The sequence below is a fragment of the Felis catus genome, chromosome D3 (assembly GCF_018350175.1).
Source record: "Felis catus isolate Fca126 chromosome D3, F.catus_Fca126_mat1.0, whole genome shotgun sequence".
NCBI lineage: Eukaryota > Metazoa > Chordata > Mammalia > Carnivora > Felidae > Felis > Felis catus.
The window spans coordinates 19605572-19626537 of NC_058379.1; the positions used below are offsets into that span (position 1 = coordinate 19605572).

At 51.5% G+C, this 20966-nt stretch overlaps 1 protein-coding gene across 4 annotated transcripts in view; it reads right to left on the reverse strand.

Moving 5' to 3' along the window:
• The window catches only part of BCR (BCR activator of RhoGEF and GTPase), a 128764-nt gene that overhangs the window by 40445 nt on the left and 67353 nt on the right, over positions 1-20966 (reverse strand). For 3 of the 4 annotated variants that reach the window (XM_003994832.6, XM_006938625.5, XM_019814712.3), the window contains exons 3-8: positions 14767-14871; positions 14227-14412; positions 8933-9040; positions 4953-5013; positions 3616-3668; positions 1554-1694 (exon numbers count right to left, since the gene is read on the reverse strand). In XM_003994832.6, the coding sequence (XP_003994881.2) occupies positions 1554-1694; positions 3616-3668; positions 4953-5013; positions 8933-9040; positions 14227-14412; positions 14767-14871 (654 nt within the window). Of the gene's footprint in view, positions 1-1553; positions 1695-3615; positions 3669-4952; positions 5014-8932; positions 9041-14226; positions 14413-14766; positions 14872-19186; positions 19267-20966 lie in introns of all 4 variants that reach the window. The other variant, XM_045042107.1, reaches the window with a different exon arrangement.

The window sequence follows — 20966 nt, forward strand, 5'->3', positions numbered from 1 at the left end:
GAAGACAGATCTGAGAGTGGCCTGCCCATCAGCCCAGGCAGGAGGAGAAGAAACCCTGAGATGGGAGGGTCAGGCCTCAGTGCCGAGCACCTAGCACGTGAACTGGAAGGAAGAAGTGGCTTTCAGTGGCAACTACAGTCAGGTTCACTGCCAGCCATGTCCTGCCTGGGCTGTATGGCTCCTGTCCCTGCATAAGACCCCAGAGGCAGGTCAGCTTCCCTTGCCATGGTGCTACTTCTGATAATAGATGCTCATGCTTGTGTGGGGCGCCGGCCTCCAGATTTATACAACTCTGCTCTCTCACTAAGTGCTGCCCGCCCAGGATGGCACCTGCCTAGCATCTCACTGGGCCCCTCCCAGAAAGGTCAGAGGCCACTGGGGCAGGCTGGGTCCATGCATTCTTAGCCCCTCTGTTCTATATCCTCTTATCAATGATGTGCAGGGAGATAAAGACCAGGGGTCTCTGTTAGGCAAGGAGGGAGGAGGAGGACGTAGGAGAATCCTCTTAGCTGAAGACAAGTCAGGCCTATAAACTGCATGTATCTCCCTTTCTTTTTTCCTTTTAATTCCTTAAATCTGATCATACGGATTTCCTGTGCTAGCTACCAAGTCTGTGTTATACCACTTTACTTTTACCAAAGACCTATGTTAGTATCTGTTTTCAGTAACAAAAATAAATCCGAAGATTTTCGCTTTTACAAATGGTAATGGCTTCTTCATTTTACACCATTTCAGTTTACAAACGATTTTTTTGTTAAGTTTACTTATTTATTTTGAGGTAGAGAGAGAACGTGAGCAGGGGAGGGTCAGAGAGAGGGAGAGGGAGAGGGAGAGGGAGAGGGAGAGGGAGAGGGAGAGGGAGAGAGGGAGAGAGGGAGAGAGGGAGAGAGGGAGAGAGGGAGAGAGGGAGAGAGGGAGAGAGGGAGAGAGGGAGAGAGGGAGAGAGGGAGAGAGGGGGAGAGAGAGAGAGAGAGAGAGAGAGAGAGAGAGAGAGAGAGAGAGAGAGAGAGAGAGAAAATCCTGTCAGCACAGAGCCCAATGCAGGGCTTGAACCCATAATTGTGAGATCATGACCTGAGCTGAAATCAAGAGTTGGATGCTCAACCGACTGAGCCACCTAGGCGCTCCAGTTTACAAAAGATTTCACAGTAACACTCTACCTTTGGATAGCAGGGAAAACCTGGGACTGTTTTTTAATGAAAGAACACTGAGAAGGAACCATGTAGTTCCAGGCAGACAAAATGACATCCTCCTTCTCACCAGTCAGACCATGAGCTGACAAGGGTGTGAGGAAAAGAAGGGGTGCTGTGGATACAACCTGCCACGATGGAAGAAGAGGTGGCCAAGTGAGGCGTGCAGCCCTGTTAACTCCACCCTGACTCCCCACACATGGGATTTTTACCCTGCCAGCGTCAAAGACCCTCAAAGGTAACACATTTTCTGTGTTAGGCTGAATGACAGGCACAGTCTGCCAAAGACGAGAAAGGTGCCCTGAATTCCCCCTGCCTGGTGGGGCGGGCTAGCAAACCCAGACCATCTCCGGTCCCGCTCACCTCTCCCTTCTTCACAGTCATGGACTGGCGGCGGGGCGTGATCTCCTCGTTGATGCTGGACAAGAAGTTCTGTGAGATACGTAGGGCATCCTGCAGCAGAGGGTGGTCTGGGTGGCTGGAGGGCGTGTGCTTCAGCAAGTCCTGTGTCGGGTGTTGGGCGAAGAGAGGACTCAAATCAGAGACAGCACAGCCCAGGCCCCACCACTGTGTGCAAACTGTAGACACACACTGGGCAGACCCAGGGCCACCAGCTTGCCAAGCGTCACCACCACCTCTAGACAGGCTAGGGCTATGCGGGTAGTGCTTGCACGAGTATCACCCCACAAGCAGGTCCTAAACCTAGACGGTGCTCCCATAAGCCCATGCTGTGTGCACGCTGCCAACAAGCGTTTCCACTCTCAGGAGCTAGGGCAGGATTCTCCATCTTCGGCCCTAACACTCTGGGTTGGATCATTCCTTGTGGTGGGGGCTGTCCTGTGCACTGTAGGATGTCAGCTCCCCATCCCTGGCCTCTACCCACGAGATGCTAGCTAGCACTCCTCTTCCTTTGCAGCTGTGACAAGCGACAATGTCTCCGACATGCCCCTAGGGGGCAGAATCAGTCTCCTCTAGGACCACTTGTCTGTGTAAGCTCAGGAGAAAAGCACCTGGCCTTCCTGGCTCCTCCCCCTTTAGAGACTGAACCTCTCAAATAAGATAAAAACAGAGAGGCAGGCAAACCATAAGAGACTCTTAAATACAGAGAACAAACTATAAGGGTTGCTGGAGGGGAGTTGGGTGGGAGCATGGTCTAAATGGGTGATGGGCACTAAGGAGGGCACTTGTTGGGATGAGCAGTGGGTGTTATATGTAAGTGATGAATCACTGAATTCTACTCCTGAAACCATTATTACACTATATGTTAACTAACTTGGATTTAAATAAAATTAAAAAAAAAAAAAGAATCGAGAGGGAAATGTTGACTCCTTCACCAGGAACGTGTATAATTTGTGCTCAAGGTCAACAGCACCCTGGTTCAGAGAAACAAACTCTGCCCTGGAGAACTTAGCTCTCAAATCCCCCTTGGTGAGAACCCCCCTGCAGAGGTGAAACAAGTCTGGAGGAAGGTTCTGGTGTCAGTGGTCCCAGAACCCCCACACCACCCCCCAGGGTGGCTCTGTCTTCTCCCTATCAGGATGCTCAGCTCAGCGAGGGGACAGAATAAAGGTCTCTGACACTCCATTGGGTCACCTGCCAGAGCCTCCCAAACCACGCCTTTCATCTCCCTCTTAACTGGAGGAGAGTGAGGTATTATGAAATGTGCACTCGACAGAATGCTACATGGCTTAAATACTACAGGCAGAGCTGTTTGGGCTGAAGTAGGACAATATCTACCATATCATATTAAGAGGAAAAAAAAAAAGCACAGTGTGGAACGATATGTATAGCATGATGCCTTCTGTGTAATTACAAAAAAAATGTTCAGGTATGTTGGCATGTGCATAAAAGATTCCCTGTGGTGCTGGCTCCTTTGTGGGGAAGAAACAGGAAAGGAAACCTCACACACTTTTGTGACTTGATTGTGAATTAAAAAAAAAAAAAAAACACGCATGTACAACTTGCTCTAAACATAAATGAAAAGGGCCACCTGGGCAGTAGGATTAGGGGCCATTTTTGTTTCCCCCACTGCCTTTAGGAGCAGCCCCACTGAAGTGTGCTCTCCCCATGCTCCCTCTCCCCAGGTTGCAAGGCCGTGGTCATCCTCACGGGCCTGGAATGCACCTGCTGTCTGTGTCCTCACCCCATCTACCTTGGAGGCTCATTTCATGCACTGGGACCAAGAGGCCCTTCCTATGTGGGACAGGGCACTCCCTCCCTGCACTGCCTCCTACGAGAGCACCCAGGACAGCTCCAGAACCTGCTTTCTTCCCTGCCATGAGCCCCTCATTTCTGCATATTCAACAAAGGTATGTGGCAGGAAAAGGGGGAATGGCTGGGCAGCACTGACAAACATCAGTGTCAGGCCCAGAACAACAGAAGCCAAGAACCCCAGGGTGAGAAGGTCCCGGGTGGAGTGACTCACATGCAGAACCAGCGTGCTGCGCGTCACCCGGTCCACAGGCTTGTAGAGCAGGGCTGCAGAGAGATGGGCAGGGCAGGTGAGAGGTGGCCAGGCATGGAGAAAGCAGCACCAGACCACCCGCCTGCCTGTCCTTGCTGTAAGTGCTTGGGCTTAGGGAGCAGCCCAGCCCAACCTCCACATCCCCTGGGAACTACCCATCCCCAGTGACAAGGGCAAACAAACCCCAAGCACCTAGAAGTCCAGGCACATGGCTTTGAGATTTTGGTCCGTAACATTAAAGCTGAGTCCAGAGCTACTGGTCAGAACCCAAGTTGATGCTCCTCCCTCTGGAGTTGGGGAGGCCACCTGCACTCGGCTACAGATGGGCTGGCAAGGATGCCAACCCTGGTGGGACTCCTGCTCTCTGGCCTGGTGGGTCCCCCAGAAGCAGACTGGCACACTGCTAGTGATGTCCATCTCGGCGCAGTTTGGAGGCCTGATTCTGAGGCTGGCAGAAACTAACTCAGCTGCCAACATAGCTCTTGGCTTTCAAGTGTTTTCAGACAGCTGGACTCCAGCAGCACAGAAACCCTGGCCAGCCTTGGCAGCCCCCACTTCTCCATGACGATGTCAAGCCCAGCCCATCACGGGCATGGATGCTTAGATGTGTTCTGACACAAGTCAGGTACATTTCCTCATGTGATTCCCACGACTACCATAAGACACGCATTGTTATTTATTCCCGTTTTACAGATGAGAAACTGAGACTCAGAGCATGGTGAAGGTCTGGTACCAGAGCCATGGCTGCTGTTCTCTGTAACTATTCATGCTGTCCTAACAACCACAACTGAGAAGTGACTTATCAGTTCTGATCCCCTGCTCTTTGCCCAGAGTGAAGGAGGAGGCTGAACACACAGGCCTGGGAGCCTGATGACTCTGGCTTTATCCCTGCCTGGCCACTTAGGACCTGTGTTCCATATGGGTTACTTTCATTCTAAATCTGTTTTGTCATCTGAAAAAAGGGAAAACAAAATTTTCCTCACAGGGTTGCTGGGGAGAACATGATGACATTTTAAACGCCCAGCAGTGCCTGATTGGTGGGCGTTTGCAAAACCCTCCCATTCTTCCTGGTTGCTACTGTTGGTGGCAAGCTGGTCCTGCCTGTGTCCTTCCCCACCCTGCCATATCCAATGCCACTTTTTCCACATCCCTGCTCTCAGTATTGGAAGTCAGGAACAGCAAAGGAGCCAGAGGCTGACCCAACTGGGTGCCATGTTTGTTTTTGCAGCCAATGCCTTATCCTCTCGCAGCAGCTGCCCCACAGGGAGCACGAAGAGGCCTCGGCATAGAGAACTCACTTTCCAAAGAGTTCTTGGTCGTCTGATCCTTGGCATCCTTGTTGCTTCTGGCTCTCAGGTTCTGCAAAGAGAAAAGCACATTTTCACACAGGACAACTGACGTGGCTTTGATGTGGCAGGACGTTCTGTGGTCAGAAACCTTTGGCAAGAAAACTCACCCTTCACTCACTGCAAAAAATCTTAGTTGAGGCAAGCCTTATGGGGCATCCTGGACCATAGCATGAAATACAGGATGGGCAGAACACAAGGCATGCCCTAGGTGCTGTAGGTTCATCTGGAACTGTTGATACTTGGGGACAGAAATTCTCTTACTGTGGGGGCCTGTCTTGTGCACCTCAGGCCACCGAGCAGCATTCCTGGCCTCTATCTATTGATATAGCAGCACACCTTCCTCCTGCTATGACAATCAAAAATCCCCAGGCATTGCTAAGTTGTCGCTTGGGACAAAGATCACCCCTGCTCAAGAGCCTGTGACATAAGGAATCCTATAAAAACAAGGCAAATCGCAGCGCCCTCCCTAAATGCATAGAACTGTTTTCTCAGAGAAGTTAAACAGTGGGCAAGGGGGCTGGGAAGTGTGAAGGGCAGTCACCTTTAGAAATGGCCAGGGCAGGCCCACCACCACTGAGACTAACACTGGATTCCACCTCCTCCCCACCCTCTCCTGACTTTGCAAATATACCGGCATACCTCGGGGTGCTGCGGGTATGGTTCTGGACCACTGCAATAAAGCAAAAATCGCAAAAAAGCAAGCCCAATGAATTTTTTTTTTGTTTTCCAGTGCATATAAAAATTATGTTTACCAGTACATTGTAGTCTATTAAGTGATCGACAGCATCATGTCTATAAGCAATGTATATACCTTCATTAAAAAATGCTTTATTGCTAAAGAATGTTAACCATCAACTAAGCTTTCAGCAATCATAATCAATGATCACAGATCATCATAAGAAATATAATAAAAAGGGGCGCCTGGGTGGCTCAGTCGGTTGACTGTACAACTTCAGCTCAGGTCATGGTCTCACAGCTCGTGAGTTCGAGCCCTGCGTGGAGCTCTGTGCTGACAGTTCGGAGCCTGGAGCCTGCTTCGGATTCTGTGTCTCCCTCTCTCTCTACCCTCCTACACTTGCATTCTGTCTCTGTCTCTCTCAAAAATAAATAAACAAAAAAAAATTTTTGAGGGGCGCCTGGGTGGCGCAGTCGGTTAAGCGTCCGACTTCAGCCAGGTCACGATCTCGCGGTCTGTGAGTTCGAGCCCCGCGTCGGGCTCTGGGCTGATGGCTCGGAGCCTGGAGCCTGTTTCCGATTCTGTGTCTCCCTCTCTCTCTGCCCCTCCCCTGTTCATGCTCTGTCTCTCTCTGTCCCAAAAATAAATAAAAAACGTTGAAAAAAAATTTTTTGAAAAAAAAAAAAGAAATATAATAATATTGCACAAGCTTGAAATAGCCTGAGAATTACCAAAATTTGACACAGTGAGCAAATGCTGTTGGGAAGGTGGCACTGACAGATTTGCTCAATACAGGGATGCCACAAACCTTCAATATGTAAAAAACACAGGATCTGCAAAGTGCACTAAAGCAAGGTATGCCTGTAGCTGCTAACAAAGAGGTGCTATGATCCCCAGGAGGAGAGCAGAGCTTTTCAGTGGGTAGGTCATGCTTTCACACAACTGCATCAAAGGATTCACTGATTTGGTCCAAGGTACCTAGAAAAGCCAGGATATAAGATGCCTGGGTACCTGAAATCATCTCTGGAAAGAAGCTATGGTTAATCCCATTACTAGGCTGCTGAACAACAACAAAAACAGCATGGGAACAGGAAGGGACTCAGACATGGCTCTCCCAACCTCTTGCACTGCGGTAAACTTCTCAAGACTAAAAATGATGGTATCTTAAGCTCCTTGGGACCAAACTCCACAATGCTCTTTGGAACCTCTCTTGAGAGTTTAATGGCCCTCACAGTGATTATTCCTCCGAACATCTGCCTCAGCAGTTCCAAAGGGGTGTGGGGGGTATGAGGGCATGTGAGAGCTGAACCTGAGCCTCTGTAAAAATCAGGGTCCATGCTCACGTGGGCCTGGGAGGCAGCCTTCACACCACATGCCCCTGGACAGTCCCATGCACATTAGCATGCAGAGAGAGCTCCAGAAATCCTGTCTCAAGGAAACTTATGATTTGGCTTAATCCCCCAGTTCTCATACTTAACTTGATTCCAGAGGCCCTTTTCCCAGAACTCCATCATGTGGGAGCTGGCATTCCATGAATCCCAGCTTAGGCAGCTCTGGCCTAACTGGAAACTGCCCTGGCTCATTTTCAGGACTGGGAGATGAGGGACCACGGCTCCACAGCTCCCTCTCCTGGAGGTGACCATCCACTCCCCACGTCTGAGTTCGGACCCCCAGAGTGAACCTCTACACAGCCTGCTGCTTCTGTTTCCTTTGGCTCCATTTTGCTCTGTCTGGGTGGTTCCAATCTCTCTGAGTCTCTTTAAAAAATATAGGTGGAGAACCAAAGTGGATGATGCCTCCAAAGTACAAGCTTTCGGCTGGCCCCAAGATGCTGTCGCCCTCCCGGCATCCCTGCCTCAGCTCAGATTCCCACTTGTGCATGGTCAGTGGGACCACGTGACCCTGGGTTGGTGTCCCATCATTGCTTCCTCCCTCCTCTTCTAGAAGCCTGTCTGGGTGGACTTGAACTTGGCTCCATTTAACTAGAGCCTGCTCTTAAAGGATTAGGTCTCTAATTTGTCAAGGTCACTCAGGATTCTGTGCCAACATTGCAGCTGTCAGGGGTGGGGGTGGGGGGTTGCTAAGTGAATGACCTAAAGAAAGATACGGTCTAAATGACAGGGAGGGACATCTGGAGCCAGCCTGGAACCCTGGGTGCATGCAGCCTGTTACCAGCAGCACCAGGCAGGGAGTGGATGGCCCCACGGGCTCTGGAGGAACAGCATGGCACCCATTACCACCATGAGGGACGATCAGCACCCACAACATGCCACCTCTCATGATAAATTACAAAATGGCACAAAGCCCCCGGAACAAAGCCAGGTATGATAGGGTATGATTGTCTCTCAGCAAGGGAGACCCCACTCACTCCCTATTTCTAGTTTCCATTTATCTTTCTTATGCTAATTTCTCCCTTGGAGTCTTTCCATCTAGAATCCTTGTTTGGTGGAGGGAAGGCAAGTCAGAGCTCTGAGGAGCTGGAGGCATCACAAGTGATGACAGGCCCAGAAAGAGGAAATGTCACCCCAATGCAGAGGGTAGAAACAGGATGTGGAAGGGTGGGGAAAACCCCCGCCGGGAACCCAGGGAGGCAGGCGCTGCAGGTCCTGGTCCAGGCATGGCCACCAGCCCCAACAGGCCACTTGTCCTGTGTATCTGAGAAAGTCTTTTGAGGCCCCTCATGCTAATACTGGGGGCTTGAGGTTTCAGTCCTCCTGGAGCTCCAGCCTGGAGCTTTCTGCCCACGTGGGTCTAGAGAGAGCAGCTATAGCAGCTCCACGCCCCTGTGCTAGGGCTCAGCTTCCCTGGTGAGCAAGGTCACCAGCAGGCTACAAGAGGAACGGAGCAAAACACACCTCCCCACCTGCTCTCTAGTGACAAGGTGCATAGTTGGCCTCGGGACTCGCATGGCCAGACCTCTGCTCATGAGACAGAACTACAGACACTCCTTACTGCACACAGGTGGTACAAGACAGCATCTGTCTGGGGGACTTGGCAGAGCCCCAGAATTGAGTCCTGGACCCTAGAGAGGCAGGGAACTCATGGAGCTGCTCCTCCTATCTGTTCACAACAGAGTCCCCCACACAAGGCTGACACAGCCAACCCAGAAACATCTGGAAACAGAGCTGAGATTTACCACCAGAACTTGGTTTGGTGCACCCAGTTCTCCCGGGTCATGGTGTACCAACGGCCAGCCCACATCCTACCCGTGGGAGGTGGAGGGGTGCACCTGTCTGAACAGTGTCACGAGTACCTCAGAGATTTCTGCAAACTGAGCGTTGGCCTGACAGCACTTCTCAGCCGTTTCCATGGCAACTCCGTAGTTATCTACAAAGGCCCGGTACACACCCAGCTGGCTGGCCTGTAGGAAGGAAGGAAGAGAGTGTGGGACAGGTGCAGGACAGGTGCTGCGGCTCCCCATCTTTCTGAGAAATGGGCTTTCGTGCACAGCTCTGGAGAAATCCCAGGTGCAGCAGGCAGCGCAGAGCTGCAGATACCTCAGCTCTTTCCCGCTATCGCATCCCACCTGCTTCCCCCCACTCCCCACGCACTGTGCATGCTTCCCTCTTCCCAAGTGACATGCTGAGAAGTGACTCACTGCCCCAGGCAGGTAACGGTTTCCTTCCACAGCTGCTTGTTCCTCCCACCTCACTCATTTTAATAGTGCCACCGGCAGTAGCTAAAATTTGAGGCTGTCAGTGAACGCGGACAAGAGTCTACATACATAGTGGGATGGAGTGTCACCTTTTCGTGCTGGCTGCAGGAGACTCTAGTGGACAAGGAGGTCGCCCCCCTGGCCTATGGTAGCCACAGTGCTCCGCTCATGTCTGATCCCTTCAAACACATTCGGAACACGCAATCTAGCTGCCCTTGGAGAAGACGGGCTCCCACTGTCCAGACATGAGCCCAGCCCAAACCTGGTAAGGGGGGTCCAGGTATTATATACCACACCTGGCGTGCAGGAGACCTGCTGGCTGCCAGCTGCAAGGCGAGAGGCATTTTATTTGTCTTGTGTCAAACCAAAGGCATTAACAGAGGGTCTCTTTACTTAACCTTCTGGTCAGATACTCAACTGAGAGACAGCTTCCAAGGGCAAGTGTGTGTGTGTGTGTGTGTGAGCACACACGTGTATGTATGCACATGTGGGCCCTAGGTCACCTTCAGAGGCAGCCAAGGGGAAACCAGCCCCCATCTTGTACCAGCAAAGCCAGGCCTGGGAGGGTAATGGAGGACCCTGGTGACCGGCTGGCCAGGCCTTCCCACGGCAGCCGACCAGCTGGAAGCCTAAAGCTTTAGCTGATCCTGGTGTTTGTTCTGTGCTGAACCTAAATTTTATTTCTATATGCATTTGCATTTATATTGAATTTTATGTTTCTTCAGATGACAAGCCCAGATGCTGGGTAAGCCAGCCGCCCTTGGCACTGTCTGGTCTCTGGCTCCGCTCCCTGTGGGGGCTGCACGGAGGCCCTGCCGGGCCCCTGCTGCACTGATCACCCTGACAAGTCACTGCATTCTCAAATACCAATAGGTACGACAGTCAGACCCAGAGCATCTCCTTCTCTGTCTCCGTCACCGGTCACTGAGCGCCTCCCCCAACAAAGACTTGCTTTAGGCACTGTCACCACAGCCACAAATCACTCGGACACAGCGAGGCCAGTAGCAGGAAAGATACATGATAAATTAATCAACAAACACGTAATATACCAAAGAGCTGAGAACAGAGCAGAGGTTGAAAGCTATGGGGCTGCTTTAGATAATTTGGTGAGGAGCCCAGAGGGGATGTTACTGTTGAAATGCATCACTTCAAAATTCCTATGTTGAAACCCTAACTCCCAGCACCTCAGAATGTGTACTTAGAGGGCATAAGAAGAGATAGGTTAAAATGAGGTTGTTAGTGTGGGTCCTAATCTAGTAGGACTGCTGTTCTCGGAAGAGATAAAGGACACAGACCCACAGAGGGACACCTGTGAAGACACAGGGAGAAGGTGGTCATCTGCAAGCTGAGGAGAGAGGCCTCAAGGAGACCAACCTTGCTGGCACCTGATCTCGGAACCCCAGCCTCCAGAACTATGAGGAAATCCATTTCTGTTGTTCAAGCTGTGCAGACTGTGGCAGCCCTAGCAAACTGATACAAGGTCCGAGAGAGAAGAATCCCTTCCATTACTTCTTCTCCCTTTCCCTATGGAACTCCCATCTCCCATGTGGCATTTGAGAAGTGCCCAAACAGTCTAATCTTTTTAGCTAATCTAAAATGAAGCTATACCAATAATGGGATAAATAGAGATCACGTGCCTCCTGATATGAGGCACTGAGGAGGACACGGCATCACTGCTGTGGCTTGTTTTGTTTCGTTTTGGCTGGAAGCATGAAACTTGAATCTATTCCTGAGGAAACATCAGACAAACACAACATGGCCTGTACCATTCAAAAATGTCAAGGCCGTGGAAGATAAGCAAAGGCCAAGGAACTGGTACAGTTTGAAGAAAACTAAAGAGATGTGAAAAGCAAGTCCATTTTGTAACCTCGGATTGGATCCTGAATCAGGGAATGAAAGTGGCTATCAAGAACATGATGGCCAGGGGCGCCTGGGTGGCGCAGTCGGTTAAGCGTCCGACTTCAGCCAGGTCACAATCTCGCGGTCCGTGAGTTCGAGCCCCGCGTCGGGCTCTGGGCTGATGGCTCAGAGCCTGGAGCCTGTTTCCGATTCTGTGTCTCCCTCTCTCTCTGCCCCTCCCCCGTTCATGCTCTGTCTCTCTCTGTCCCAAAAATAAATGTTGGGAAAAAAAAAAATTAAAAAAAAAAAAAAGAACATGATGGCCAACAGGAGAAATTTGCATATGGATTGCATATTAAATAACAGTACCACACCAATATGAAAGTCCCCGAATTCGATCACTGTACTACGGGTTATGGAAGGAGTTTGTCTTTGTTTTTAGCAAGTACACAATGAAGTATTTAGGGGTAAAAGGGCAGATATATCTGCAAGTTATTTTCAAATTATTTAGCACGTGTGTGTGTGTGCATATGTGCACACATGTTTATAAAAATGATAGAGAAAAAGATAAAACAAATTTGACAAAATGTCACAACTGGTGTATCTGGCACATGGGAATTCTTGTACTATTTCTGCAACTTTTCTGGAAGTTTGAAAGGATCAGAAAAGCAAAAACATAGCTTGACAACATTTCGGACAGAAACAAACCCCTGAGCAATTGCAGTTAACCTGTACGTTCCTGTAGGAAGGGATCCAGGCTTTCTGAACTACCAGACACAGCTCATAAACCCCTGGGCAGGGGAGGTGTCGTAACTGGGGCATAGCAATGCGGGCTCCCCTGGTCCTAAGACTCTCCCAGCTAGGGAGCCTGATGGGGTGACCCCCCCCCCCGCCATCTGTGGGGCCAACCGCACTTGTGCTGGTCAGAAAGGAACAGCAGAGCCCCAGCTCCTAGCTGGGTGGCACACACGAACACTCTCTACTTGGTTCCGGGGCATGACTTCCCACTGCAGCTCCCTCTCAGTCCTGCTGCAACATCTGACCCACAAAGGTAGCTCAAGGACACCAGGGAAACCAGAAGAAATTTTCCAAATTCTGGCGTTCGTCGAACTATGAACATTTGAAAGATAATTTTCTGAGTGATGTTGGAATGTTATTCAGGGAAGAGCGCTGTTGCAGTTTCTTCTCAACAAGACAATTCTCCCATTCTAACGAGGGCTGCAGGCTGAGCCAAATCTACTAGGTTAGAACCTGCTGACACTTCACACAGGGAGAAATGGGGTGAGGGTGGGTTTCAGAGCTGGGGGTGCTGCACCAATACAGTCTCCTGCTTTTTGGCTATGGAGAAAGGGGTCTCATGTGACAGGAATCTGAACAAAAAGGCATTTTTTCATGTGTTTCTTGTATCTTCATTCCGGCCTGGAGTCCAAGGTAGCTGCAGCCCAGGGCAGTGTAGAGAGGACCACCAATAGGAAGGCTACACCTTGGAGTGGATCACTCAAGCCCAGGTGCAAGCCAAGGCAAGGACTGGGTCTGGGCAGCCCAGAGGGCTATGCTCTGAGTACTTGGAAGGGGCCTGTGACCTTGGGCCACCTCTACCCCTGGAGGATTGGTTTCCCTTGGGAGCAGGAAGGCTCCAGGAAAAAAGCATGTCCATGGGGCGCGTGGATAATCTGGTTTTGGGATTAGGAATCCTCAGAAGTAGAACCTCTATCACAGGGTCCTGCCTGGCACCTGCCTTCAGTGGCAGGCCCAGGACAGCTGCTAAACTCCTCTACTCAGACTCCCTTCTCCCACGGCCTCCTTTGAAAGGGACTGACTGGTTGCACACTTTAGAACTGCAAAAGAGGTGGGGACTCCTTTCCACACACGTTGGAACTTTGTATATTGGAAGACAGATGTCGATCCAAAAGCTCTCGGGTTTTCTCCTTCCTCCCGAGTCCCTTAACTGTTTCTTCCTTTTGGACAAGTTTTACTTGACCCAGGTCTTGGTTAAATATGCACTTCGAGCCAATCCCTGTCCCAGATGTGGCCTGGCCAGTGCCAAGGGGCCTGCCACAGCATCTTTCATCTGATTGCTAGGTTTTATTGGTTCCACTGATGTTTTAGAAGCCATATCCTTGGCTCTTCTTGGGTCCTGTGGTCAGCAAAGGGCTGCAGAGGCCCTTGACCTGCTTTCACGGTGGGCCCCTTCTGTCCTGATAGGGTGCTTCTGCCTCTGGGACCTGAACGGCCACAGCCTGAACCCACAGCCACCTCTGCCATAAGGATTCCTTGTCAGTATGGGCTCATCAAGCCCTTTCAGAAATTCTTATTTTGTCATCCAGCACCAGCTATCCTTCAGTTTTATGACCCCTGAAGGCAGCAGCAAAGGCCCTCCTTTTGGAGACAAACCAGGATTACAGTCCCAGCAAGTGACCCGCAGTTCCTCAGGCTTCTCACCCCCTCAGTGGTGAGGACAGGACCTGCCTCATAGGGCCTGCCTCAGCTAAGGTGAGATGGGCCCCCTTATACGCTGCTACTCAGGAGCCAGACTGCCTCTCACTGAGAGGCTATGCCTCAGTCCACACTCCGCAGTTACAAACCACCCTGCCCCGCATTTCTCTAGTCTATCCATAAGAACCAGTCTTGATTTCTATAAGGCATGAAGGTGTCCCTGTCAAAGTCAGCATTAAATATGCCTGTTGTTTCTGAAAACAGCTGCTGGTAGGAGCTAAGGTGGGTTTTCCCCACCTCTCTCTACCAGGGCCCTCCTTCAGGCTCCAGGGGTACTTTTCCCACTACCTTGATTTTTAGTGACATCTCCCCTCCCCACACCACTTAAAAAAAAAAAAATTCTCCAAGGGCGCCTGGCTGGCTCAGTTGGTACAGCATGTGACTCTTGATCTCAGGGTCATGAGTTCAAGTCCCACGTTGAGTGTGGAGCCTTAAAATAAGGGTTCGGTGTCCCAGAGCCCTTGGCAACACATGCCTGCAGGTCAAGGGAGAGGCTTGATCCCTGTAGAGCTGCAAGCTCCTGGGAGGCTGCCGTGCACCTGTTCCGAGTCACTCACCAGTTTCTGGAAGAGGTCACCCACTCGCTGCTGGTGGCTCCACTGCTGTACTCGGGGGAAGAGCCCGTCATAGAACTCCTTGTGGATCTCATAGAGCTCAGGCACTTTGAAGAAGATGGTCTCAATCTGCTGGCTTGTCAGCACTGGCTGAGAGGTGGTGGCAGCAGCCTTCAAAGGCTTCATGGGCTGGAAGAGGGCACAGGTGAAGTGACACGGGTGACAGGTGGAGTGGCACACATGAGAGGGCTTGCCCTTTCTCAGGTGCATGGTGTGACCACAGAAAGTCATGGTTAAGTGACATGTGTGTTTTTATTTTTAAATTCCATTAAAAATAAAAATGTAAAGCCAGCTTGGTTTGGCACCTGTCCTATGTTAGTGTCCACTGCCCCACGGGGAAGCCCAACTTCTACAGAGGGGAAATTTCTGGCCCGCCTACCGATGTCTCAGTGACTCCAGGCAAGGGGGGCTGCCTTCTGATGGCTGACCTGGGGCCCGTGAGCAGCGCGCCCCGGCCCAGCTCAGGCCCTCCCCGCTCCTCACCAGCAGCAGCGCCTCCAGGTGGCTCAGGTAAGTCTCCTCGCTAGCCAGGATTCCAGACAGCACCCACTTCCTCATCTCCAAGCCCTTTTCCAAGTCCAGCTCATTCTGCAGGAGAAACAGACAGAGGTCAGACCTGGGGGACGATGCCCTATGTGGCCACTCTCAGAGAGGAAGACCTGTTTCTCAACCTAAGGACAAGCCTCTGGAGAAGGCTCCATGTAGAAATAAAGGGAGGCACTGGAGCCTCGGCCAGTCGGCCACTTGCTCATGGTCACTGAAAATTCTGGAGGGGTCATCCAGCAAAACCAAGAGCCACCCTTTGTCATGACATTGAGAAATGGGCAGCGTGGAACTGGGCGGTTGGGGCAAGATGCCCCGGTCTGTGGGACTTTGTTACAGCTGCCCAGTAAACTAATAGAAAATATTGATGCCAAAGGTATAAAAACTGCTGTATGACTTCCTGGCCACTTCCCCCATGGGCCAGCTGGGTGTCTGGGCAGCACAGGGGGCTATGCTCTGCACACCTGGAGGGGGCCTGTGACCTGACCACTAGTGAGGGAGTCAGGGTCAGAGGTTGGTTGTGCCCACTGCCTGCCCATGCTCCCTCTGCCTGGCCCTATGCCAACAGGTCCACTGTAGTCCACAGAAACTGAGACAACACCCCTGCCCATTCTGCCACTGGTTTTCCACCTATGGGTGAACATGAGACAACCACACTGTGGTAGCCCTCGGGTGTAGAACCAGAGTGCTGCCCCTTCGGTCCACTTTCCTGAACCACTCAGGGGAGATTGCTGGTCTGGGGCAGGCGCCTGGTCCTCGGCACTGCTGATATCTAGGGCTGAAGAATTCTGTTTTGGATGCTGGGGGGCCCTATAGGGTGTTGGGCAGCATTTCTGGTTTCTACTCACAGGTGCCAGTAGCAACACCCACTCCTACCCCCAGCTGAGACAGCCACAAATGTTTGCAAGATGTTGCCACAAGTCCTCTGGGGCCAAATTGCCCCTAGGTGAGAACCACTGGGTTTGAGGAAGGACCTAAGGCCAGCTCAGGCCTCACGGTGTCTCTACAGAGCCTAGAATCAGGGCCTCCCCAGTATGGCCCCACTGTGTGCCCCCAAACCATGCTTCCCTTTCCAAATTCCTGAAGTGGCAGGAGGAAGGCATTCAGTGACACAGATGGCTGGCCCAGCAGGAAGCACCCAGGGCCAGGAGTCGGGGGACAGGGCTACAGAGCCAGGCCTGCCTGATGAGCCCCAGTCTCGGGCAACTGCCCTCTTGCCCTGAGCATCAGCTGCCTGGGTATAAACTGGGGAAGGAAGGCCCGATCCCCATGTCCCACCTGCTTCTGCTTTCTGGTCCCTGAGGCTTGTATCACATCCTAACTGCCCACTGTGGGACCATCCAAAAAGTCTTCCTGAACCACCACTTTGCTTTGGGAATCTCTAAGTGTGCATGAGCTCGGTGCATGCATATGTGTGTACATGCATGCCCAAGTATGTGCGTGTACTCATGCATACATACAAGGCAGCCGCCAAGATCATGGCTAAGTATCGCTCCAGGGTAAGGTACCACTCCACACAGAACCCCCTCCCCCACCCAGGGCACACTGGGCAGTGGCTTCACAGGCAGAAATCTCTAGGACATGTTGTGCCTGATCTTGAAACTTCCTGTGCCAGCAAAGTGCCCGGAACAAATAGGTGCTCCATGAAGACAATGAACAAACAAACCAACGAATGAATGGATCTAGAACTCCTGGTTGGGCCCTAGCTTTGGCTGTACCTTTGTGAAGCTCTGAGTGCTCTTCTGGAACCCTGGTCTGTTTGACAAGCAGGTGCCAAGATCCAGAACTGTGAGCTTAGCCTGCTCCAGGGCCCCCAGTGCCACCACAGTCAGCAAGTCTGTGACACACAGTGCACAGTTGTGCAGGGGTAGGGGATGCTGACCCCTCTTATCATCTCAGCCCACTTAGGTCACCATGCATGGTGGCAGCCCGTTGGGAGAAGTAGCTCTCAGATGACCCTGAACACGCTTCCCATCATGTCCAGGTGCCATTTGTGCCCCAAGCAAGGGAAGAGGTAAGGTGAAGGGCACAGCAGGCTTCTTGGGCACCAGCAGTCACCCACCCAGCCCTGCTGTGTGCTGAGGAACAATCTTGCTACTGTGAGCGCCCATGGGGGGGCTGGGGTGGTGGTGGTAGAGCCCCACCCAGCACGAGATGCTGGTGCTCACATGGGTGGCAGTGCGTCTCATTCCCACCCACACAATTTGGAAAGCTGGGAGGAAAAAAAGCGCAGGCAGGAAGGCGCCGGCTCCAGCTCTCCCTGTTCTGAAGGGTGTGGCCAGCTCAGGGGAATGTCTGGCCTGGGGAATGTGCTAGGCTGGGGAGAAGACACGGGTGCAGATACCTCTTTTTGGACCAGGAATCGTCTCCTGAGCCCCAGAATGGTGCTGGGGGCTGGTGGCAGACAGGGACAGCTCAGAAGTCAGCCAACTCTGCCTTGTTGGAGAGGGCGGGAAAGAAATGCAGAAGATAGAGAACAAAGGGCAGGGCCAGGACCAGGGTTATTTATAACCCTGCTTTGCGCACATGCCAGTTCTGGAAAGGGCACGTGAATCCAGCTGGGATCATGACGGTGGGGAGATCGTGGTAGAGAGAAAGCCGGAGGAGAAGGGCAACTGGAAAAAGAAGGCAGCAAGCCAGAAGGAAGGCCTCCCACTTCAACTCGGGCCAGAGCAGGGGCAGAGGGCAGGGAAGGCAGCAAGCCACACAAACCTGAGGCAGACAGAGCAGATAAAAACAAACTGGGCATGACAAGGTGGGAAAGTTGACAGAGGGACCCAGGTGAACAGAACTGCCACCAGGCCCACAAGGGCAGGAGCTGGAACAGAGTGGCAGGGCAGAATTTGGGGAGCACCCTTTACCCCCAGCCCCACTCTGAGGGAGCCAGGGTGATCAGAGTGCAAAACCCTGGCTGTGAAGGGGTGGGCTGCTCCCAGCTGGGAGTTGACAGCCAGGTCTCTCAACAAAGGACCCTGTCTTCCTCTCTGGGCAGGGGCCATGCCTTCACTGGCAAGAGGGCTGGCCACTGTCCTAGAGCCCAGCCAGCAGAGGGCCAGGGGCTGGCCTCTGCATAAGGATCTGAGCTAACATGCAGGGCAGGCAGTACAGTTCTTATGCCTGCCCACTGATAAACCAACCTGGGAGGGCTCTCAGGAGGAAGCATACAGACTGGGCTGGCACCAAATACCTGCCCTCTCCAACTCTGCAGAGAGGACAGGTGTGAGCAAACATTATCACTATTTAAGTCAGGACCCAGAGCTCGGCAATTGTAGCCAAGCTGAGCCATAGGGACATAACATTTATCCTGCTCTGTCTGCTGCAGAGCCTCACTGGGGGACCGGAACAATCAAAGCATCTGTAACCAGTGAATCATAAAAGTGAATGAACTTGTGGTTGCTCAGATAACAGCTTGACTCAGAGTTACAATTTCTGTTCCATGAGCACAACTATTGACCAGATACACTGAATGAAGTGATGGCCAGTATCAAAGTTATAAAGCAGGGTTGTTTGTCTTCAAACATTCCTGAGCCCCTTGTTGAGTTCCCTTGTAAAAACTGCCAATTTCACTTGCATTCAATCAGTAGGAGTGACTGATTGAATATGTGCATATACTTTGACTTCCACCTAAAAAAAACAAACAAAACCCCACCCCAAACAAAAAATCCCCAAAGGGTCCATGGGCCCCCAATGGGCTGAGGCAGCCCAAGGGCATGGCATTTCTGCCAAGCAGCAGAATCCAAGTGTGCGTTTGCTTTCTCGGCCTCTACGTGCCCACGAAAGGCCCCTGGCTGGCAGGCCTATCCAGCTCTGCCACTCACTGAAGGGCCCCTGAATGTGAGAAATGTGGGCTGAGGTGGTATCAGCCCCTTCTCGCTGAGGACCAATGTTTCTGGGCCTGCCTCTTGCTGGTATGCTGGGGACAGGGCCTGGCAGGTCACTGCAGGGAGCAATGTCACACAGCGTGTCACAGAACCCAGTGAGGAGATGCTCGACCACTGTCAGCTGCCGTCTCTGTGCCTTGACGTCTCCCCTTATAAACAAATAGGTGGGATGATGTTGGGACTCTTGAGGACGCTAGGAAGGACTGACCATGCTGATCTGGCAGAACACAGGCCCTCTGCCACTGACCCCAGGATGGCAGCTGGGGGTGGATGCCAGACCCTCACCCCTTTCCCTGACACTGTTGAAGGAAGGTTACTTGCTAGCCCACAGCTCTGACTACAGCCTCTAGAAGTGTCCATGATACTGCCTTGCTTCCCTCAGTTCAATGATGTCAGCTTTACCCTCCCAGCAGAGAGAGGCAGTGGTCATCAAAATGGCCTGCTCTTCTTCCAAGGGGCTTGCTAAGATGTATCCTCACCTGGCCATGAAGAGATGGAGGTATGCCTGATGGCTCTTGCCTGGGGGCAGCCTGCCCTCTCCTGCGGCTTCTGTCCCCATCTGGGATTGCACGGTCATCGTTCAAGGGGGAAATGCAGACAGCTTGGTCAACATCAGCAGGCACCTCAGAACGTCCAGGGGTGGAGAATGTCATAAGCCCTCAGGGTTGGAAGGTAACCTTGGTCACCAGGACCCACCCAAGGTGGCCTGGGTCCTTCCCACAGCATCCCAGGCAAGAGGGTTCCTGGCCTCTGCTGACTCCCTACCTTCCCCTGGGGACAGGCATTCATGGAACAGACCTGCAACTTCGGAGTTCACTGAGCCACCTGGTTGCCATGGAGCGCATAGGAAGTTCTCCTGATTGCCCCCCAGCCCAAAGAGCTCAAGCTCAGTAGACGGAGATGAGCATCCTCTGGGAGGGTAGGAAAAGATGAGCAGGGATTTCCCCCAGCCTAACTGGTCAGGATTGGGCACCTTGGGCCTCAAGACCAGCATGTTGCTTGTGGGCATTAGAAAGTAACAGCTGTCTTCTTCAAACCAAAAATAAAAAAAATAAAGAAGAAAGTCTCACTGTCCAGGCACTGCACTGCCAGGGAAACCAGAAAGTCAATGCCAGGTCTATCTCCAGGGCAGTGGAGGGTGTCCGCCCCAGGGCTCCAAACACCTAACCAGAGGGCTTCGGGAACAAAGCTACACAGTCCTTTTCCAATCAAATTCCCATCTTCCCACCTCACATTCATTAGGAGAACAACTATAAACAAATAAACAGAAAACAAGTACTGGCAAGGATGTAGAGAAACCAAAATGCTTGTTGGTGGGAATATAAAATGGTGCAACCATTGTGGAAAATGGTATGAAGGCTCCTTAAAAAATTAAAAACAGAACTACCATAGGATCCAGCAATTCCATTTCTGGGTCATTCCCCCAAAAGAACTGAAAGCAGGATCTCGAACAGATATTTGTACTCCCATGTTCATAGTGGCATTTTTCTTAATAGCCAAAATATGGAAGCAACCCAAGTGTCTACCAACCAATGAATGAATTACCAAAAGGTAGTATATATGTACAACGAATATTATTCAGCCTTAAAAAAGGAAGGGAATTATTCTGCAATATGCTACTACACGGATGAATCGAAGATATTACGCTTGGTGAAATAAGCCCATCACAAAAAGATGAATACTGTGTGAGTCCACTTACATGAGGTGAAGGAGTTAATAGAGACAGGAAGCAGAATGGTGGTTTAAAGGGGCTGGGGGCAGGGGAGAGTAGGGAGCTGTTTAATAAGTGCAGAGCTTCAGATTTACAAGATGAAGAGTTAGGGGGATGGACAGTCCTGATGGCTGTACAACAAGGTGAATGCATTTCATACTACTGAATTGCATACTTCAAAATGGTTAAGATGGAAAATTTTACATTATGTGTATGTGAATGCAATAAAAAAGAAAAGAGGGGCACCTGGGTGGCTCAGTTGGTTAAGCGTCTGACTTCAATTCAGGTTACAATCTCATGGTTTGTGAGTTTGAGCCCCACATTAGGCTCTGTACTGATGGCTCGGGGCATGGAGCCTGCTTCAGATTCTGTGTCCCCCTCTCTCTTTCTACTCCACCCCTGCTCACGCTCTGTCTCTCTCTCTCTCAAAAATACACATTAAAAAATAAAGAAAGGGAAGGGAAGGGAAGGGAAGGGAAGGGAAGGGAAGGGAAGGGAAGGGAAGGGAAGGGAAGGGAAGGGAAGGGAAGGGAAGGGAAGGGAAGGAA